The sequence below is a fragment of the Gavialis gangeticus genome, unplaced genomic scaffold, assembly GCF_001723915.1.
Source record: "Gavialis gangeticus isolate Ggan-Ray unplaced genomic scaffold, GavGan_comp1, whole genome shotgun sequence".
In the NCBI taxonomy this organism is placed as follows: domain Eukaryota; kingdom Metazoa; phylum Chordata; order Crocodylia; family Gavialidae; genus Gavialis; species Gavialis gangeticus.
The window spans coordinates 4,177,431-4,196,047 of NW_017729007.1; the positions used below are offsets into that span (position 1 = coordinate 4,177,431).

Below are 18,617 nucleotides of genomic sequence, written 5' to 3' on the forward strand. Positions count from 1 at the left end.
CCCCGCAAAAACTTAGATACTGGAACACAATCCTATAATCCTGTGACTGCAGAATCATAGGATATTCATTCTCAACTGTAGAAAAATCCACTGGATTCTTACCTGGCATTATTAATGAAATATTGTTTCCATTAACTACAAGTAACAAAAGCTTTGGCCTTTTGAGTATTTATTACTTGCATAACATGCATTTAAAAAAAAGTTGAACATTTTAACCCCAGACTAAGTTTGGAAGTCTGGCAGTTTTTCATTTTACATGTTAACAAAGATAAAGTAACTGTGGGCCATACACAAGTACCATATTACTATAATTTTTCACAGATACCTGAACCAAATTTAATTTCTACACTTGCAGAAAGTAATTACAATGAGAGAGAAAACGTTTCTTTTAACATAAATCAGAAGGCTGCCTCCTCCTGTTTTTCTCCCTTACTATTCTGGTTTCTTTTCTTCTTCCTCTTCTAAATATCTTAGGAACCATTTAAGAAATGTTCTTAGAATTAAAGCACTTAGCACATTTAAAACAAAAGCACTTACCATTTACTAATGCTATATTTATTCCTCTGCCAACATTATTCTTAACACCGCTCATTAAACTGAAACAAAAAGAAATGTAGAATTGAATTATGACAAGCTTCATATCCAAATCATTTCATATTTTTAAAAAAGGCAAGACATAAAATGAACGGGTCCATTCTATACAGTTGCATAATCTACAAAAATAACCACAGAAAAGGCTTAGTTATATAAACAGATATCTGAGGAAAGGGAATATTAGGATTAAAATGACTTGATGGAACTCCAAATTGGAAAAAAAAAAAAAAAAGGTTAAGTCATCCCTGTTTAATTTAAACATTTAAATCTGTTGCCTTTTCTTAACATAACTGTTTTTAATAGCCCCATATTTATATGCCTGGACACTTCATTTTCTTTCTTGTTTTTTTAAAACATATACTCCCTTTCAAAAAAAAGCTTTTTTGTTTTAAGAAGTAAAAATAATTATTTCTGAAGATAGAAATGTTAACTCAACTGAATAACTTTGAAGTAAAGGACAGGTACTACACACTAAAGTAAGACCCTATTGAAAGATACAAGTTTTAAAAATAATTTTGATCAACAATAAAGTCTATATTCCTTTTACTTTTCATATATTTTGGTAATATAAATGGAAGAAAATACATCCATGTTTGGAAAGAATGCCAAAATGCTGAGTCTAAAAGCTTCTTCTAGTTCCTAGTGTCACATCAGAAGAGAAAAGAGATATATTATGAAGTATTTAAATGTAATGAAATAAAGTTCCTTAGTACAGTAGACCCCCATTTACGCGATTCCAACTTAAGCATGTCTCGTGTTTATGTGCTTTTTATATTAGGGTCTGGACTGGAAAATGCCCTTTGAGATGCGCATCGTTCGCATATATACACAAACACTCATAAGATTCACGTATATATGCAAACGCCTCACAAGATTTGCAGGCGGAAGCAAGCGGAGCTGTGCCACCATTGTGGCAGCAGCATCTCAAGATGCATGGGTGAGATGCTAGACACACCTCCTAAAGGCAATTCTGCGGTGAAAAAAGGGAAAAAAGCTATGACTTAAGGTATGTCTAGGATACGCAACCCCCTCACTATTCTATTATTTCCTATGGTGAAAGCTGTCCCAACTTACGCGAATTTCACTTGTGCGAAATTCCCCCAGAACGCAACACTTGTGTAACTCGGGAGTCTACTGTATAAGGACAGATGGAGCGAGAAATTTGAGAGAAAGATGAAGCATGATTTTTTTTTTTTTCTGGGAAACTGACATCAGTGTAACTTTTAACCTGTGTGCTTTGCAACAATTTATCCCCAACTGAATTGGAATCTAGGCTTTGGATACATGTTATTTTTGTCTGACTGTGTATATACCCTTACAGAGCTATAAAAGTATTTATTTTCTCACCTGTTTGCAAGGCATACCTAACAATTGCAAAAAACTGAACAGCCCTTCTTACTTCCAGTCAAGCACAAAAGTGCACTTCCTCTTATTGCAATATCCAGATCAGAAAACATCAAATGCCCTTTTCCCCTTTATTAACTAGAATAAGTAGAATCAAATAATATTAAATATCCATTCTACAGGTTTAGTTCTTTTTGAACCTGATAAATTCAGTCACTAGAAAAGAAATGACCTTTTGTGCCATTCTACACAAACAGATCTGAATAATCATCTTGAAACAGGAAACTTGTGTAAGCGGGTAAACTGAAGCAGTACTGTTTAGAGTAGGTTCCTTTTAAAGAGGCAAGCTCTTTCTCCACAGGCTCCAGATGGCAGTAGCAGCCACCAGTATGTATAAAGGTAATATGGTGGATGTCTCACAAGAGGGCAGCAACTTGTCAGTTGTAGAATTCTTATCCCAACTATGGTCAACAGAACACAGACTTTTAAAACAAACGTTAAAGGCATTACACACACAATTGGTACAGATGTAAACTTTTAATTGTATGCATAAATAGACAGTCGCTCTCAGAGGGGTTTGTTTTTTTTTTTGCCAAATGTATACAATAAGTAAGCGATTCCAGCACAGATCTTGCAGGCTAAGTGCAGTTATCAAGAAGAAATATTTATTGTTACTAGTAAATCCCTGTTTTTTTAAAATCACTTGCTCTGAAGAACCTAGCATATTAGTTTCGTGAATCCTACCATAAAAGGCTCAAACTTCCTTAATCGTATAGTTAAGACTTGAAAAATTAATAAGTATTATGCATTTGTGTAGCTTAAATAAATCCTTGTAAATATTAAACCTCAGAGGCAAACATTATGAAAAACAAGATTTTATTATACCTATTTGACAGATTTGTAAAATGAGAGAGAGAGGTTAGCTGGAATACCCAAGGTAAAATAAGCCAGAGACAAGGGAAACAAAATCCAGTAGGGCCTTGCTTCCCAGTTCTGTGCTAACTGTGGAACTACATTATAACTTCACATCAAGTTTCGTAAGATGTGATAAAGGGCTTGCTTTCTATTGTGTTAACTCAAGTTAAGTGGTGCTTTAACCTCAAGTGAGTATGACTTGGAAGTCAAGTGCTGCAGTTACTTGAACTAGTAAAGTAGCAGGAATGCAGTAACATTTTAGATTACAACTGATAAACCAATTGCTCTGTGCTGCTAATTGATGATTCTGTATAGTTTGGTTATTGTCCGTTATATGATAATCCTTACCAGAGCTAGTTTACCTTGAACAGAATCAACGTGCTAATTTGAAATAAAAGTACCTTTAATCCTGAAGGTTTTAAAAACTACATTTCATATGGCATCGTATAAACAACATGGAAATCAACTGGCCACCAGCATAATCAAGCTACCACTGGGGAAGAACATGGCATTACACTTGGCTGCACTAAAAACACATAACATTGAAGGAGGATTAAAGAAAAATTCCCTCAACTACAACTAAAGAGAAATTTAAGGAAAAAAAAAATATAATTAATTTAAATCTGACTGAGGCTAACACTTTTACTCCAGTCAGTAGAACAGTATGTTTCATTTGAAAGATGCAAAGTGTTATGGCCATTGCCAAGTTTTAAAAGAGTGTCTACCAAAAGATCAATTTTACACCAGACAATTAATTTCATTGTCTGAAACTATCTCCTGAATACAGCAAACATATTCTTCTGAAATAATTCAGTTTATGAAGCTGAGTCATTTCAAAAGAACATGCGCTACATTCAAAAGCAATAAACTGAGGTGCTATAATAAAAGTAGCTAGCAAGCTTTCAGCGAAGTTTGATAGTCTATTTAAAATGCACTTTGGCACAGAGGTGCAAATTCCAACCAAAGTGGACTATTAACTGTCATACTTGCTGAAGCCATGCTGATACAGTACTGGGTGTGCAACAACAACACTAGTGTTCTTTGCTGATAATAAATGAAGTGTTCAAAGATCATCATTCCACAAGTTATCTTGGTATATATTCCAGCTCAAGATATTACGTGTTACTCAAGTTAGTAATTATGGCAGGACCCAATGTTGGAAATGAAATCTATATTTTGGAACCAACTGTAGCTAATCTTATAAAGTCACTTTAATTACAAGATGCAGTGATGGAAAGCTAATCAATTATCAGAAGTTCTCTTGTAATGCTGTCCTTTTTACTCAAGAAAAAGCTGCTGTTTACCTTTTAACAGATCAACATAGACTGCTGTAAAACACTGAAACCATTTGGCAGAAGAAAACCGCAGTCCTACTCTAATATTTTAAATCCCAGACTTCTGATAAAGGCTGATTAACTGTAGCCAGAATAAATAAAGCTCTTAGTAGTTGGGGAAGATTCCTTTGTTTCAAATCAAGATGACTTTATTTCAAATTGATCTGGCTGGTCACAACCTGAAGTCCCACATACTCTGTGGGATGAGATCATGGGTAATCATGATGTAAAATTAAAATGAGATTGTACAGAGAAAAAGTAGCATATTTATAAAGTAATTCACTTAAGCTTGCATATTAAAAGGGATGTTGTTAACAATTCAGGCAGTCTTTCTAAAAGTAATCACAAGAAAACCTTTGCCTGAAGGACAAAAAGAAAAATTTACTGTAAATAAAGACAATTGAATCTGATTTCTTTTTCTTTTGTAAAATAAAGCAGCAGCAATGCAAGATAATGACTTTTTATCGTTGCGACATCTTGGCAGGGCTCCTCTCAAAGAAAGGCTAAAAATATACTTGATCCGCTACTGATCCTATGGCAGAAACATTTAAAAACACTTTGCAAATAACAGTTTTATAATACTGTTAACCTATGACAATTAGAAAAATACTTGAAAACAAGGATTCGGACAAGAACAGACATTTATTTACATTTCAAGTATAAACAACAAGATGTTCTAGTCACTACAGCAAAATAAAAAGATTGTGAGAAATTATCCAAAGTAGCTTTTAAAAAGATACTGACAGATATCAGTAAAAAAAGATACTTACACATTATCTTCTACACAAATTTTGGGCCCAACTACATTCGCTGCTCCACTTGCCATTTTGAAGGCAAAGTGCTTTTCAGGACAAGCTTTTGAAATCCCACATTTATATCTTGGAGGTTTTGTAGCTTTGGAAAGAAAATAAAGAGATTTAGATGCATTGTTAAGAGAAAACAGGTGTAGTCAATTTTCAAATAGATTTTAAGGAAAAAGTGGAAACATGTCTTAAATGATCCAACTTATAAGGCACAGTGAAACTGAAATATAGTAAAATTAAGAACCTAATGCAAATGTCTTTGAAATCAGTGGTAACCTTTCCACTGACTTCAGCAGGTTTTGCATCAGGACCTAAGTGGCTTGTCTTTGGCAGACAAAGGAAAAGAAGTTGGATCCCAAACCTACAATTCAAAAAACATTTCTCAACTTTCCTTCCTCGTTATATAAACTTTGAACCACTTGAAAGGCATGATGGATACCAGCAAAAACAGTGCTAACATCAGTAATTGTTGGAAGAACTAGCTTCAGATGCAGGGCCACAAAAGTAACCTATTTCTTCATCTGATAAATTATTTCCTCATCCTTCATAAAAGGAATCTTACAATTACTTCTGGTAAACTTGTATGCTTCCTTTTATTTTCCAAAAGATCACACTGACCAAATAAATAACGGAACTATAGTTTAAATACTGGACAGTATGACAACAAATATCTATTTTAACTAGTATGATCTGATTGAGACAATTCTTTAATTAGACTAACAACCACCTTCCGCTTCTGAAGCTATTTTCAGTAATTATCATCTCTGACGGCAATTTCTATGTTGCAGCAAGAATGACTATTAAATAAGCTGGACCTGTAACACATTTATTGAACTAGTCAGCATTTGTCTTAGTACTTGTAGCCTCTTCCTAACCCATACTAGACAAGGGTGGGGCAGGAAAAACACAATAAGCAAACCCACCAACAGTAGCATAACTATAGGGGGGTGGGAGAGAGCTAGGCACTAGCTGTGAGGGAGTGCCAGAATTCCCCCCTCCCCCCAAGTCTTTGCCATGGGAGGGTCAGACCTGTACTGCTTGGCCACAGGAACTGGGCAGCACAGCCCCACACCTAGCAGTGCATCTCCTCCCTTCACCCCTCCCTGGGAGTTTATTATATTTGGGGGGTAGGGTAGAAGGGAAGCAGCAGTGGCAACAGTATCAGATGCCTTCACTGTACAGATAGCCTGGGCAGGTAAGACATCCCTTTCCCTCGTCACTCACCCCAGCCATCTACATCTCCAGTGGTTGGCATACCACCCCTCCATCCCCCAGACGCTGAATGAATTAGCTATGCATCTGCCAGCTAGACTTAGGATCAACAGAAATAAGAAAATCAGCTTCATGCTGAGGTCTAAATATAAGCAAAGCTTTAGTGACTATAAAAATCAAATGCTCTACTACTTGTTAGAGTGAGTCAAAGCTCCCAGTGCCACCCTAAATTAAAACACAACAGTGCCTCTTGTATCAGCCTCTCCGTGCTTCAAAACATCAGAGACACTTAAAGTAAAACTCATTTAATGCATTCAAACACCCCTGCCATTTTGAAGCATGGGGACACTGATACACAGGAGGCTGCTGGAGTGTGGCAGTTACCATACTTTGGCAGACTCAACTGATCGAGTCTGCTTGGACATTCTGTAATTATAGCGCATCAGTGCAGCCTCAGCACTTATATGCAGACAAGTCCTACGTACACCAGGCAATGGGAAGTAAATACCAACTGTATTAACTGTGGACTATGAATACTTACAACGTGCAGCCATATCCAACGCTGATCTGGCTAAAACGCAGAAGAAAGTCTTTAATGGATTTTAGCAAGAGTAAAATTTCACCTGAAATACAATTTTTATTATCCTATAAGGACTATCCTGTAGCCCTTTATAGAACTATCAATATAAGTCTGGTTTTTTACAACACCTCATCCAATACTTACAAGCCTTCCATTCAAATATAAAGCATCACCACTTATGGCAGAAGAATGATTAAGGTATCAAAAGTCTAAAATTGTTTTTATCCCCCCCCCCCCTTTTTTTTCCCGCCCATCAGTTTTTGTTTGCCAAATTTTAGGTACCAAGATGCTGATGACAGGTGAACACTTATAGATCCACAGAATTTCTCCTACTAATGCCATCTAAAAAAAATATGCAGAGAGAGTCTAAAAACTGAGCACACCTGTTCAGAAGCCATTTTTTAAAGTTAGGTTTTAGGCTACATGGACTTCAGAAAAAGTACATGCACTTGACACATTTGGGCGCATCCTCACATGCAAGTGCACTTGCACCAGCTCAAATAGGAGTGGCACAAATTTAAGCCTGGGATTTTTGCCTCAGCACACATGCCCGGACATGCACTCTGGTGTAAGGCAAGTTGTGCCACTTGGGGCAAAATAACCCTGCCCAGCTCCTCCTAAATCTGCAGCCAGGAGGAGCCAGCACCTAAGCAGTATGTACCTGCCCTGGCAAGTAACTCAGGACTACTTGCTCTCGGGAGCTTCTGGGGCCCAGTCAATTGGTACCTGGGGAAACTAGCCCATTGTATCAGCTGGACTGTTGAAGCAGCCCTGAGTTCCCTGCGCTACCCACTGCAGCAGTCTGGCTGTGGGGGCGGTTGCCTGGCTATGACCTGCTGTCACCTGCAACAGCATGTGGCCCCAAGGCTACGCACCTGCCAGACCCAAATGCATGCAAGACCTGGCCTGGCATGACAGGTAGTCCCCACGAGCAGCATGGGGCCCTGGGTGCCAGCCTGAGCAGCCTGGAGCTGCCCAAAGGTATACAGTGCTTTGCTGAGCCAGGCAGGGCCCACGCAACATGATGCAGGCAGCACTAGTAGCCAGGCAGCCGGGGCCGAGCTGTGCTGCCCTGCACCATGTGGGAAGTGTGTGGTAGGAGGCCTCAAGTGTCCCACTGGCTGCTGCTGCCGGTGAGCTGTGGATCATGTTGGGGGGCATGTGGGCTCTGCAGGGGGCAGGGCCAAGAGGCAGGCATAGAGACATTCTGGCTGGCTACCAGAGCATCTCTGTGGAGGAGCCGAGCCTCCGGTTGCCTCCAAGCATGGTCCTGGATCATGCCCTGCCCCACGTTTCTGGGGGGTTTTTTTTGATACTTGGATATCCACTTTTTTTGCTCCCAACGTGCCTCTTGCTATGTCTCAAACTGCTTTGAGATGCAGCAAGAGGCATGCACAGGCTCGTTTGGACACGCCATTGGAGTACAGCGCACAAGGCAGTACGCTACAAAAAAATATACACTATATGGACAAAATGACAAAAAGTAAATTCTGAATCATCTGTGTAGCAGTTATGCAGTTTATCTTCAATATCCACTTATAGTTAGGTCTCAAGAGCACTTGGGTAAGATTAAACAGAGCCTTTGAATGGATAAAATTTGTGCAGTTTTTAAATGCAGGAAATAAGCAAACCTATATTATAGCTAAAATATTCTGCATGTTGAATCTTAGTCTATCGATATAGACATTAAAAATATACTCTTAGAAGCCTAGCAATTCTTCTGGAGCATTATTATACCAGGCTATTGGAAAACATGTCCCAAGTCTGGGAGTTATGTAGTGAAAAAAATTAGAAACTACTTACCAAACAGGTTTCCTAAGTTTGCATCCATTTTTATTTCAAATACTTGTGTTATAACATAAAATGTCAGCAAAAATATTGCTACAGCTACCACCAATTTTGCCGCACCTATTCAGAACCACAAAAACGTTCTTAGTATCTACTTATATTTTACAACTTTATATATAAACAATCAGGTTCTATTTATGAAAAGTTACACGAGAAATCTGTAGTGGCTTATTCTAAATAAAGTATTTCTATAAATAGAATGACAATTAAACTGCAGAATAAATTTTAAAAAGTGATATACGAGGAAAATCAGAAGGAGAACTTTCAAGGTCTGAATTTCAATCACTACAATGCATCTCTCTTACATGCATACTGTCAAGTTTAGCTACACCTTCCACCTTATCATAGGACACAAATTCATGTATAATTTGAAAATAGCACTTTAGACAAAACTGCCACCTAGAGAAGGCTATATTAATGCAAATCCTTAGGGGGAGAATTAATAGACATTCCGTTCTACCTATGAACATGTTACACATCAATTTTATTATGTACGAGTGGGGAAGAGTCTCTCTTCTTTTGTTCTTGCATTTCCTTTTCTTTCTACCTCCATTTATCCTTGTTTTTCTGTATGAGATCCAGTGAGTATTATGGACCTTGTTTTTATACTGTAGTAGCTGCTTTGCTAAACACCTCATCAGGTCCAAGCATTACATTTAGATAAGTTATCAATTTTGCACCTTTTTAATCGGAAAGTTTCCAAGTATGTTTAAATGTATACTGTATTTCCTTCTCAAAGGAAAACAGAAAAAGGTTAGATAAAGCCCAGTTAAAGACCCATAAAAAGCAATAATTCCTCCTGTCCCCTCCTCCTTTTCTTTTTAGGTGGCTCGAAAGCATAAGAACCCAGCTATCCTGCTACACTTGTGATACTGGAGGTCAAGCAACATGCTGAGAGATGAGTGGGTTTCAAAGAACTGTTAGCCTAGCAATCAGCAGCTTGTATCTGAAATAGAAACTCAGTTTGTACTGAGGACAGGACAACCATATTAACCAACTCCTGCTGTTTTTTTATTACATATATGCCACTTCCCCTCATTATTTCCAACAGATTTACAGAATAAATTGCTCTTAGTTTATGGTATGTACTGAATACCTGGGTTTGAAAGTACTTATTTAAGCAACCAGGCATCAAAATAACACCTCTGCCCTCAGTTCTTCTCTGCTATGTTAGAGAAAAGGGAGATTATAGGAGGGGGACAAACATCACTAGTGAACTTACTGGTCTTTCAAAAATTGCAGCCTTTCTAGACCTTACCAGAATCTTTATGGCCTTAGCCCTCTCTTTCAGCATATTAAAGAATGCATTTAGTCAACTACTGTATTTACTTGAATACAAGGTAAGGCCTTTCCCCCACAACTAGCATGGGGGAAAAAGCGCTTCATCTTATAACCATATACAAGGAAATCTCACTAAATACATTATAATTAAACTGCTGCCAAAAGCAGCATGTGCTCAGCAATGGAAACCAACTATAGTGTTGATTAAATGCATCCAACACTGAGCATGACTATAAAACACGTGGCTTACACTGGGCAAACATGATGATGGGAACCCTGGTTTTTTTTATGGCCCTGGGGGAAAAAAACAACAGGCAGGCATTTCCTCCTCAGGGAATTGGCACCAAGCCCAGCAGCACTGCAATACCAAGCCAGCACTGGGAGGGCCACACCCTGCCCCAACACGCCCCCCACCCCCAGTGCCAAAAAATGCTACATTCAATATAGTGATGGGAACCTACCGCAAGGAAGTGTCAGTATAGCTCATCTAAATAAAATATATGGTAGTGCCCATTAAGCACAGTCCCTTTCACCACCAACTCTTTCAAGTCATGGTGACCCACAACATTGCATATCCCAAATCCCTCTGCCACTCCCTCTCTCAGCATGACATGTATGATTAGGGTGGCCCCACCTCCATGAGGTGCAACTGGACTAGGTTGTCCTGCGCCTCATCTGCAAATATAAAAAGTTTTGGAGCATCCCAGGATTTGTGACAAAAAACACCAGGTTCTGAGCATGAGCGGAGGCTATTTAGGACATGGATTCTTGGGGGTGTAGGGGAAAAGCAGCAGAAAGATCTGGAGTATACACATACTGAACAGTGCTGAGCTGCAGGGTCACTGTGGCTTGAAATGCTGTTGACTCTGGTGAAGCCCAGCCCAGTGAACTATATGGTAAATCATGAGCCTTTTGGCTTTGGACTAATACCATGCATAGGTTGTGCTACATATAACTAGACACCAAAATACAGTTTGTGAAGTTCTCCCAATGCTCATGATTGTATAATATCATGTCCTGTACACAGTTAAATAGTAGTTATATAGCATCAGGAAATCACATTGCTATAGTATTAGTCAGAGCACTGAATCCCTACCAGAGTCCTATTGATTTGGATGCAAAACATTTTGGCTAATGTTGGTCACTTGTTAAAGTCTAGTCATTTTTATATGTCCACATAGAGTCAGTGGAATTTGCTTTTGTTACTCAACGCCCTCCATAGCACCTGTCAAGCCAGGTGATGGTTGTAAAGCACTGGATATTCTTCAGTTTTTCTTGATTCAACAAGATGTAGATGATCAACTATTCCATTTTGCAGCATGATCCCACTGAACGTTATTCTCACCTGCTACCCTCATGTTTACTCTTCCGCCAGTTAATGGCACTACCGCATTAAAAAAGCCACCTAAAAAGGACAAAGAAAAAACACAGTATTAGAACAGGCAAACAAGTGGTTTATCTTTGTTAATAACGTTATCATAATGAGAATTTCCCAGCTAATAGTAGTAATTAAAAATTTCACAGACCATTTAACAGGTGACCTTTTTTAAGTGAAAGACTTAAACCATTATTTTGTAATGCTCAAGTGAAAGGACAAAGAAAAGAAATTTGCATTTCTGACGTGCTGCTTTCGTTCATCACTTTTCTGACACAAACTATTTGAAAATTGTGTTATTCTAATCATTCATGTTTGAATTTCACCAAGTTCACCATATACTGTCTCCATTTTTGGCCTTTACTTTGACATAAGGTCTACAAATTCAATTCATATTCTCAATCAACTACCTAGAAGGTCACACATTATCCTTTGCTTTCTTGTAGCCATTCAATTTGTACAGTACAAATGCACACAAACAGCTATTTTATACATTTTACACTTTTAAGGATCTTTTTGTACCAAGACTGTTTCATGGTATTGTGGCATGTCAAACTTTTGAGTACTGCCTCTCTACTATTTAGATTAAAATAATTAATGATTAAACTGCAAAGTCTATGCACAAAAAATACTGCGTGAGCAAAAAAGATATGATACATGGAGCACAAGGAGAAAAAAGATCTACACACACATTTCCTATGTGAAAGTCACAAGTTAAAATTACTCATGAAGCAGGTGGTCAGACTCCAAGACTGCAGAAGGAAGAACTAAAAGGCCCTACAGGACACAAGGTGTTTTAAGAGGTCTAAAAATGGGATAAGGAGAAGGAACAATGAACTGACCTTCCCATTCATGCCTGCACATTTGGGTAGCCAGTGAATAAGTCTTCTGGATAGTCACCCAAAAGTTACTTGTTAAAAACGGCAGCCAAAATGTTAGGGATTCCACTGTGTAACCCCGGGTATCTTTTGTACTGGAATGATAAACAAACCTGTTCAATTGGCTCCCCAGATAGGAGAAATATTTCTCCTTTTTCCCTCCATCTGACCAAAAACTAACTCAATTTCAAAGCACTTATAAAGCACCATAGCCACATAAAGCTTATTATTAGTATAGGGGTGTCACAGCAGCATATCTACTCTGGTCAGAGCAAGTATTACTTGTTACATCTTCCACAAATCCACAAATTCTTTGAATTACCTATATACTTAAAGGCAGATCATTTTATCTGGAAAAGGGTGATTTAGGGGCTTCTTTTTCGTTTTTTTTTTTTAACCCCCCTCTATATCTGATGCCTAATTGAGTTTCACCTTGATAGAACTGGAGAAGAATTTGCACTTAAAAAAACCCAAGGTTAACTTTGTTATTGCCTCCAAGGGCCTATTATTACAGTAGGATTTACATAAGCATACAGCAGCTATTTTGTGAGTGTGAATTTAGTACAGCCTTTATTCTGATAGTCAGGTGATCAGACTGGCAGATAGCAAGGACAACACAGGATTAAACACTAATCAAAAGAGCGTTTCTATTCCAGTCTTTTATATATTATAGGTAATTACATCAAGCACACATCATTGCACCTTGCAATTTGCTGATTAATAATCTTTATAATTACAACTTTCCTTTTTCATACCTATTGTACCAGGTTTGGCTGTACTACCTGTTTTGCCCATGCCATGACTCTTTACAACTTACTGATTAATGAACTTACTAAATTACAGCATCCCTATGCATCTATTGTTTCAGATTTGGTCATACTATCCTAGATTTTTTCCTTATCTACAACAGCAGATTGTACTGATTCTATCCATCTCAGGATGTTGAACAGATTCCAAATGTTCTGATGCACTGTGCTACCTTCAAGAAAACTTTAAACCGGCAAACTTTTAACTCTGAGTGCTTCTGGCCTGCTCTATGGTCCACATATTATTATTAGGTTTTATACTAAGAGAACAATTAAAATTCTAACGTTATAATACCTAGTTTAGATACCAAAAAGTATGGATGCAAGTTGTACAAGCGTTCTAAACTGAAAGAAAATGTAATTTACAAACTTCAAAACTTTTTGTTACAATCTGTTCATTGTAATACTTCATTACAATAAATTTCATTACAAGACAAAGCAGGAAGAGCACAGAATACTATCAGAACCTTTATGAAAACTTAATGAAGACAACTGTACTTCATCTCTAGTAGGAGATACTTCCTAATTGGCTCAAGAAGAGATATGAAAACTCCACTCTATTTAAATATTAAGGAAGTGGTATGAGTACTATTTCTGATGACTCATTTACATTAAAAAAAATACCACACAGACTCTTTCAGTTTCAAACACCTTGTTGAGAATTCAAGCTCACTAGATGGAATATGGTAACACAATAGTTCTAACAGTCCTTCAAATCATTTTATGAACTGATTGAAAAATAAATTTGTTTCTCTTTACTTTGATATGAGCCCATTACACAGGGATAGGAATATTACCACCCAAATACTTGCATAACTTAATAAAGTCCAATAAGGGAAGCAAGCTCTGCTCTTATTCTTGTAAGGAGGAAGGTATAAAGGTCACATTATCACACACTTCATAGCTAGAGGTTGGCCAACAGAATAAGCAGCTCTCAAAGAAGGGACACAGCAAAAAATCCTAGCACCCTAACAGTGAGGTAAGACCACAATGTTTTTTAAAACTCCAAACTTGCTAACATGAAACAAAAATAATCTAAGTACAGGTTTCCCTTGCTGTATGCAGGTTCTGTATGTGCAAATTCACTCTTATGCAATAATGACTTTTTGGTATAAAAAGTCATATGCGAGGTAAATTTAAGAAGATGGCATTCAACACAGAGAAATGCAGGGTGCTCCACGTTGGGAGAACCAGCATCATAGTTATAGGCTCAGCAGTATTACACTTGCCAGCACCACAACCGAAAGAGACTTGGGGGTCTCGACTGACCAAGGATTAACATGAGCCACCAATGCGATGCCGTAGCCTGCAAAGCAAACCAAACTCTGGCATGCATCCACCAATGCATCTCAAGCAAAACCAGGGACATCATCCTCCTACTCTACCTGGTGTTAGCAAGGCCACAGCTAGAGTACTGCATCCAGTTTTGGGCCCCCCACTTCAAGACAAATGTGGATAAGCTTGAGAGAGTCCAATGGAGAGCCACCCGCATGATCAAAGGACGAGAGAGCAGGCCTTATGAGGAGGTGCTGAGGGACATGGGACTCTTCAGCCTACAGCAGAGAAGGCTCAGGGTGGACTTGGTGGCAGTCTATAAGTATATAAGGTGGGGGCACCAAAATCTGGGAAAACAGTTGTTCTCCTGGGCTACCCAAGGGATAACAAGGTCTAATGACCAAAAACTTCCGGAAGGCTGATTTAGACTGGACATAAGGAAAAGCTCCTTTACAGTCCAAGCGTCCAAAGTCTGGAACAGACTCCCCCCAAAGGTGGTGCAAGCACCTACTCCAGACTCATTCAAAAGGTGTTTGGATGTATATCTTGCTGGGATCATTTGACCATAGGCAGGAAGTCTGCTGAGGCAGGGTGGCTGGACTCAATGATCTTGCGAGGTTCCCTTCCAGCCCCTAATGTCTATGAAATATATTAAATTCACTCTTACGCGATCGGTGTCATGGAAGTCCACAGTCAGCTGCTTTGTGTGGTGCAGTGTAGGAGTGACATGCACCAAAATACAGTCTTGATGCCTCACTCAGCTACCCCCAGCTCCACCCCACTGGTGATGAGAGCCACGTGCCTGTTGATTGTCTTATGGATGTGACCCTGTCTGTACCTCCTACCAGTGATGTGGAGTCAGACGCTGAAGACCCTTCACCACCCTCTCTTCACACCAACTAAACATTCACCACCACCACCTTGTGCTTGCGTGTATCATCTGCTGTTGGCAAGTACCAAAACTGTCTTGTAAAAGTGGGAGAAATGGGTCCAGGGGTCAGTACAGTCCAGGTCTTGGAGCATTTCCCTATTTGTTACATTGTAAAGTGGCTTCCCTTTATGCAAATTTGAGTTATGCACCACTTTCCAGGAACACATGTACAGCATAAAGTGAGGGAAACCTGTATTTAGCAAATCACAAAGAAGTGCGATACCCAAGCCTTGCGGCACACTGCAGCAAATGTTCTGAAGCAAACAGAAATATAAGTAGTCAGCAGAAGAGGCAAGTTTAGAAATCATGACCTCCTGGCTTCAAAACAGCACAGGATTCCCTTTAGCGCAAACGTATTTGGCTAACAAGTCTCCCAGAGATCCTGGTTTTCTCTGTTTAAAAACTGCAAATTCTCTGATACCAAGTAAAAATGGCCAACTCTGATTGAAAAACCCCAAATCCAGATTTTTCCATGATTAAAATGAAATACCACTATATGTATTGGTACCAGGTGAACACAATGTTTTATTCCTGTATTTACAATTTTAAAGCAATTGGGAAACTTACCAGTGCCTCAATGATAGGAAAGCCAGAGTTCCCCCTGCCCCCTTTGCTCACCAGGATGTGGGCCCAACTGCTGCTTTGCCCCTTATAACTTTGTGGCACTGAGCAGCCCTGATACACCAGTGCCCTGCCCCTACTGTGGCCGCTCACTCCACACCCACACTACCCCCAGGCCCTGCTGCTACCCCTCACTCTCCACCCACAGCTCATCACCCCCCAGCACTGTTGGTGCCCCTCAATCGTGACCCATAGCCCTGTGCACCTCCCCCTGAGCATGCTAGAGAGGGGGCCCAGCTGCCAGGGCTATAATGCTAGGGCCCACAGCCCTCTGCCCCACCCCACCCCACCCCACAGCAGCACCCAAGCCCCTGGCTGTTGCCCATGAGAAGCAGTGGCTGTGGCAGCCAGAGCTGAGCCCCACACTTCCCCACCCTTGGGCAGCATGACCAGAGTGAAATTTGTGCCGGGGGGGAAGTGGAGGAGGGGGATGGAGGATGTGGGCTGTCCACTGTGGGCTCAGGGCTCCCCACCTGGGTGCTCTCTCCTCAGGGGCCTCTACCACCCAGCAAGCAGGATCCAGAGCAGGAGAGCAGAGAGGGGTGGACACGCTTGGTGTTGCCATTGGGAGCCCCAGGCCATATTGCTACGGCAAGGTGCCCTGTGCCCACCCAGCAGCAGTGGTGGCAACTGTGCTCCCCACTGCTGCAGGGCAGGCAAGAGGTACCTTGCCATGGAGACATGGCCAATGTGGGGCTTTTGACAGTGGCACCAAGGCTGGCCACTTCTCTCTGCTCTCCTGTGCCGGGTCTCACCAGCTGGGCCACAGACACCCCAGGGGGGAGGGCAGCAGGTTAGAAAGCCCCAAGGCCCCTTGCGCCACACAAAGCCTGGCTGGGCAGTGCCCCCAGCCTCAGGCCCTGCCCTACTCCCTCCCTCACCACAGGGGTCTTAATCAGCCCTTCCCCCCTCACCCTCCCACAGAGACTTACCTAAAGGGAGCTACTGGAGCTGGCTCTCCACACTGCCTAGCTGCCACATGCAAGTGTGCATGCCCACATGCAAGTGGCGCCCCCTTCTTGTGATCATTCTCCTTCCACTCCTCCCAGCCTTAAACAGCCTCTTAACAAGCAGGAATCCTGCCAGCCTGCAAGAGGGGCCTGCTGTTTTTCCACGTTTTTCTCTGTTAAAGAAGAAAACCCAGATCCCCGCTCATGTCTTATCCTCCTCAACCTGCTTAAGTAATCTCTGCTTGGTATTGTTCTAGAAAAGGGAGATCTGAAAAATGCACAATGCTCTGTGATATCCAAGACACATGAAAAGTGTGTACGGGTAGCTTAAATTTACAGCTGAGTATTGGTTCCCAGACTGCACTAATGGCTATTGTATTATCTTTGGCCTCTGGGCTGTAGGTTGATGTCAGCCAGGCGTCATAAAAAAAAATACCAGCCACCGACAGGTAACTTCTGGCTGACAGGCATCTGGTAATTTTTTCTGAGGTCCAGTAATGAAGTAGAGAGCAGTCAGCCAGCCATGCTGATTCAGTGGGATAACAAACATATTCCTGTATATAAAAGCTGTGAATTAGTCAATAGTAGAAAACAAAGAAGAGGGGAATGCTTTGTTAGTTAAGTTGATTCAGAAAGTTCTCACTGAATTAACAGAATATGAGCTGCTGTCGACCAAAGTTAAAGAAAGTAAGCAGTCAGTCACAATTATGCCTTATCAGTTACTTTGGGAACTGCTCTATTGGGTCCAGACCAAGAGATAAATTGATCAGCTTCTTTGAAACAGAAAACAGTCTAGACAATTTCCTGAACTGACAAAACTAGTTATGGGACTAAACTTTAAGTTTTGAAACTAAAATTTAAGAAGTGGTGTGTGGTTGTGCGGTTAATTGAACTGAACTATATTAGTTACAAGTTCTACCATGCAAAAGCCAGACAGTCTTTACATATCCACAAGACTGGGGGATTGCAGCTGTGGCAAGAAATTACAATTGGAAGAGGAGGCTTTTGGCTGCTTCCCTTCCTAACTCCACCCTCCTTTCTTCATTGAATTTTGTTTTAGGCAAGAAGCTACTTCAAGGTGGTGGTGCTTCTGCTGCCAAGGATTTTTTATAAGATGTCTTCCACAACAGCATGGCATGTTTGAAATAACACAGATTTATGGCAGGGATGTCCCACTGTGGCTCCATATTGCACACCTGGACCATGGGGTTTCCTGCAGCAGGGCAGCAGCTTGTCCTCACAGCTCCAAAACCTGGGGGTTGAACACCACCATGACTTTCCCATTTTTCCCCTGCTGACAAGCCAAGTCACTAGCAGTGATTAAACACTGAATTCAACAGTGGACAAGAGGGTGGGAAGGGGGAATGGTTCAGCTCCCCCCCCCCAAGTTTCAGAGCTGTGTCAACAAGCTTCATGGTTCATACTTTAACCACTCGCAGACTGCATGGTGGTCTACAGGCCAGGCAGCCCTGATTTACAGTATATAAAACTGTTAATGTACACCATCCCTATTTATGTACAATAAGATGTGCCAGATTTGTCACTGGGTAGCAGGTATTGAGTTGGAGACCTTTGAATTTTCAAGAACCTGAGCTCTCTAGTGTACTTCATCAAGGCCTCTGTTAGACCCAGGTTGAAGAGCCCTCATATAGGAACACCATGAAGGAAGTCTAGAAGATTGTGACCTCAGTGGCTAGGACCAGAGCTGACCCAAACAGGGTGGGGGGCCTGGGGCAAACCAACCCATGCGGGAACCCGCCCCCACTCCAATCTGGGCCCCGGACCCAAAGAAGCTGCTACCACCGATGCCAGTGGCGGCAGTGGAGGGTGGGTGGGGATAGCGAGCAGCTGGACACAGAGCTGCCATTCC

The 18,617-nt window shown here is 40.7% G+C and overlaps 1 protein-coding gene across 1 annotated transcript in view; it reads right to left on the reverse strand.

Annotated features, from left to right (window-relative positions):
• Window positions 1-18,617, reverse strand: part of FAM3C (family with sequence similarity 3 member C) — a 51,081-nt gene that overhangs the window by 10,526 nt on the left and 21,938 nt on the right. The window contains exons 2-6 of the mRNA XM_019509264.1: window positions 11,257-11,316; window positions 8,586-8,690; window positions 6,744-6,773; window positions 4,958-5,081; window positions 538-596 (exon numbers count right to left, since the gene is read on the reverse strand). Coding sequence (XP_019364809.1) covers window positions 538-596; window positions 4,958-5,081; window positions 6,744-6,773; window positions 8,586-8,690; window positions 11,257-11,269 — 331 coding nt within the window. The 5' untranslated portion in view covers window positions 11,270-11,316. The remainder of the gene's footprint in view (window positions 1-537; window positions 597-4,957; window positions 5,082-6,743; window positions 6,774-8,585; window positions 8,691-11,256; window positions 11,317-18,617) is intronic.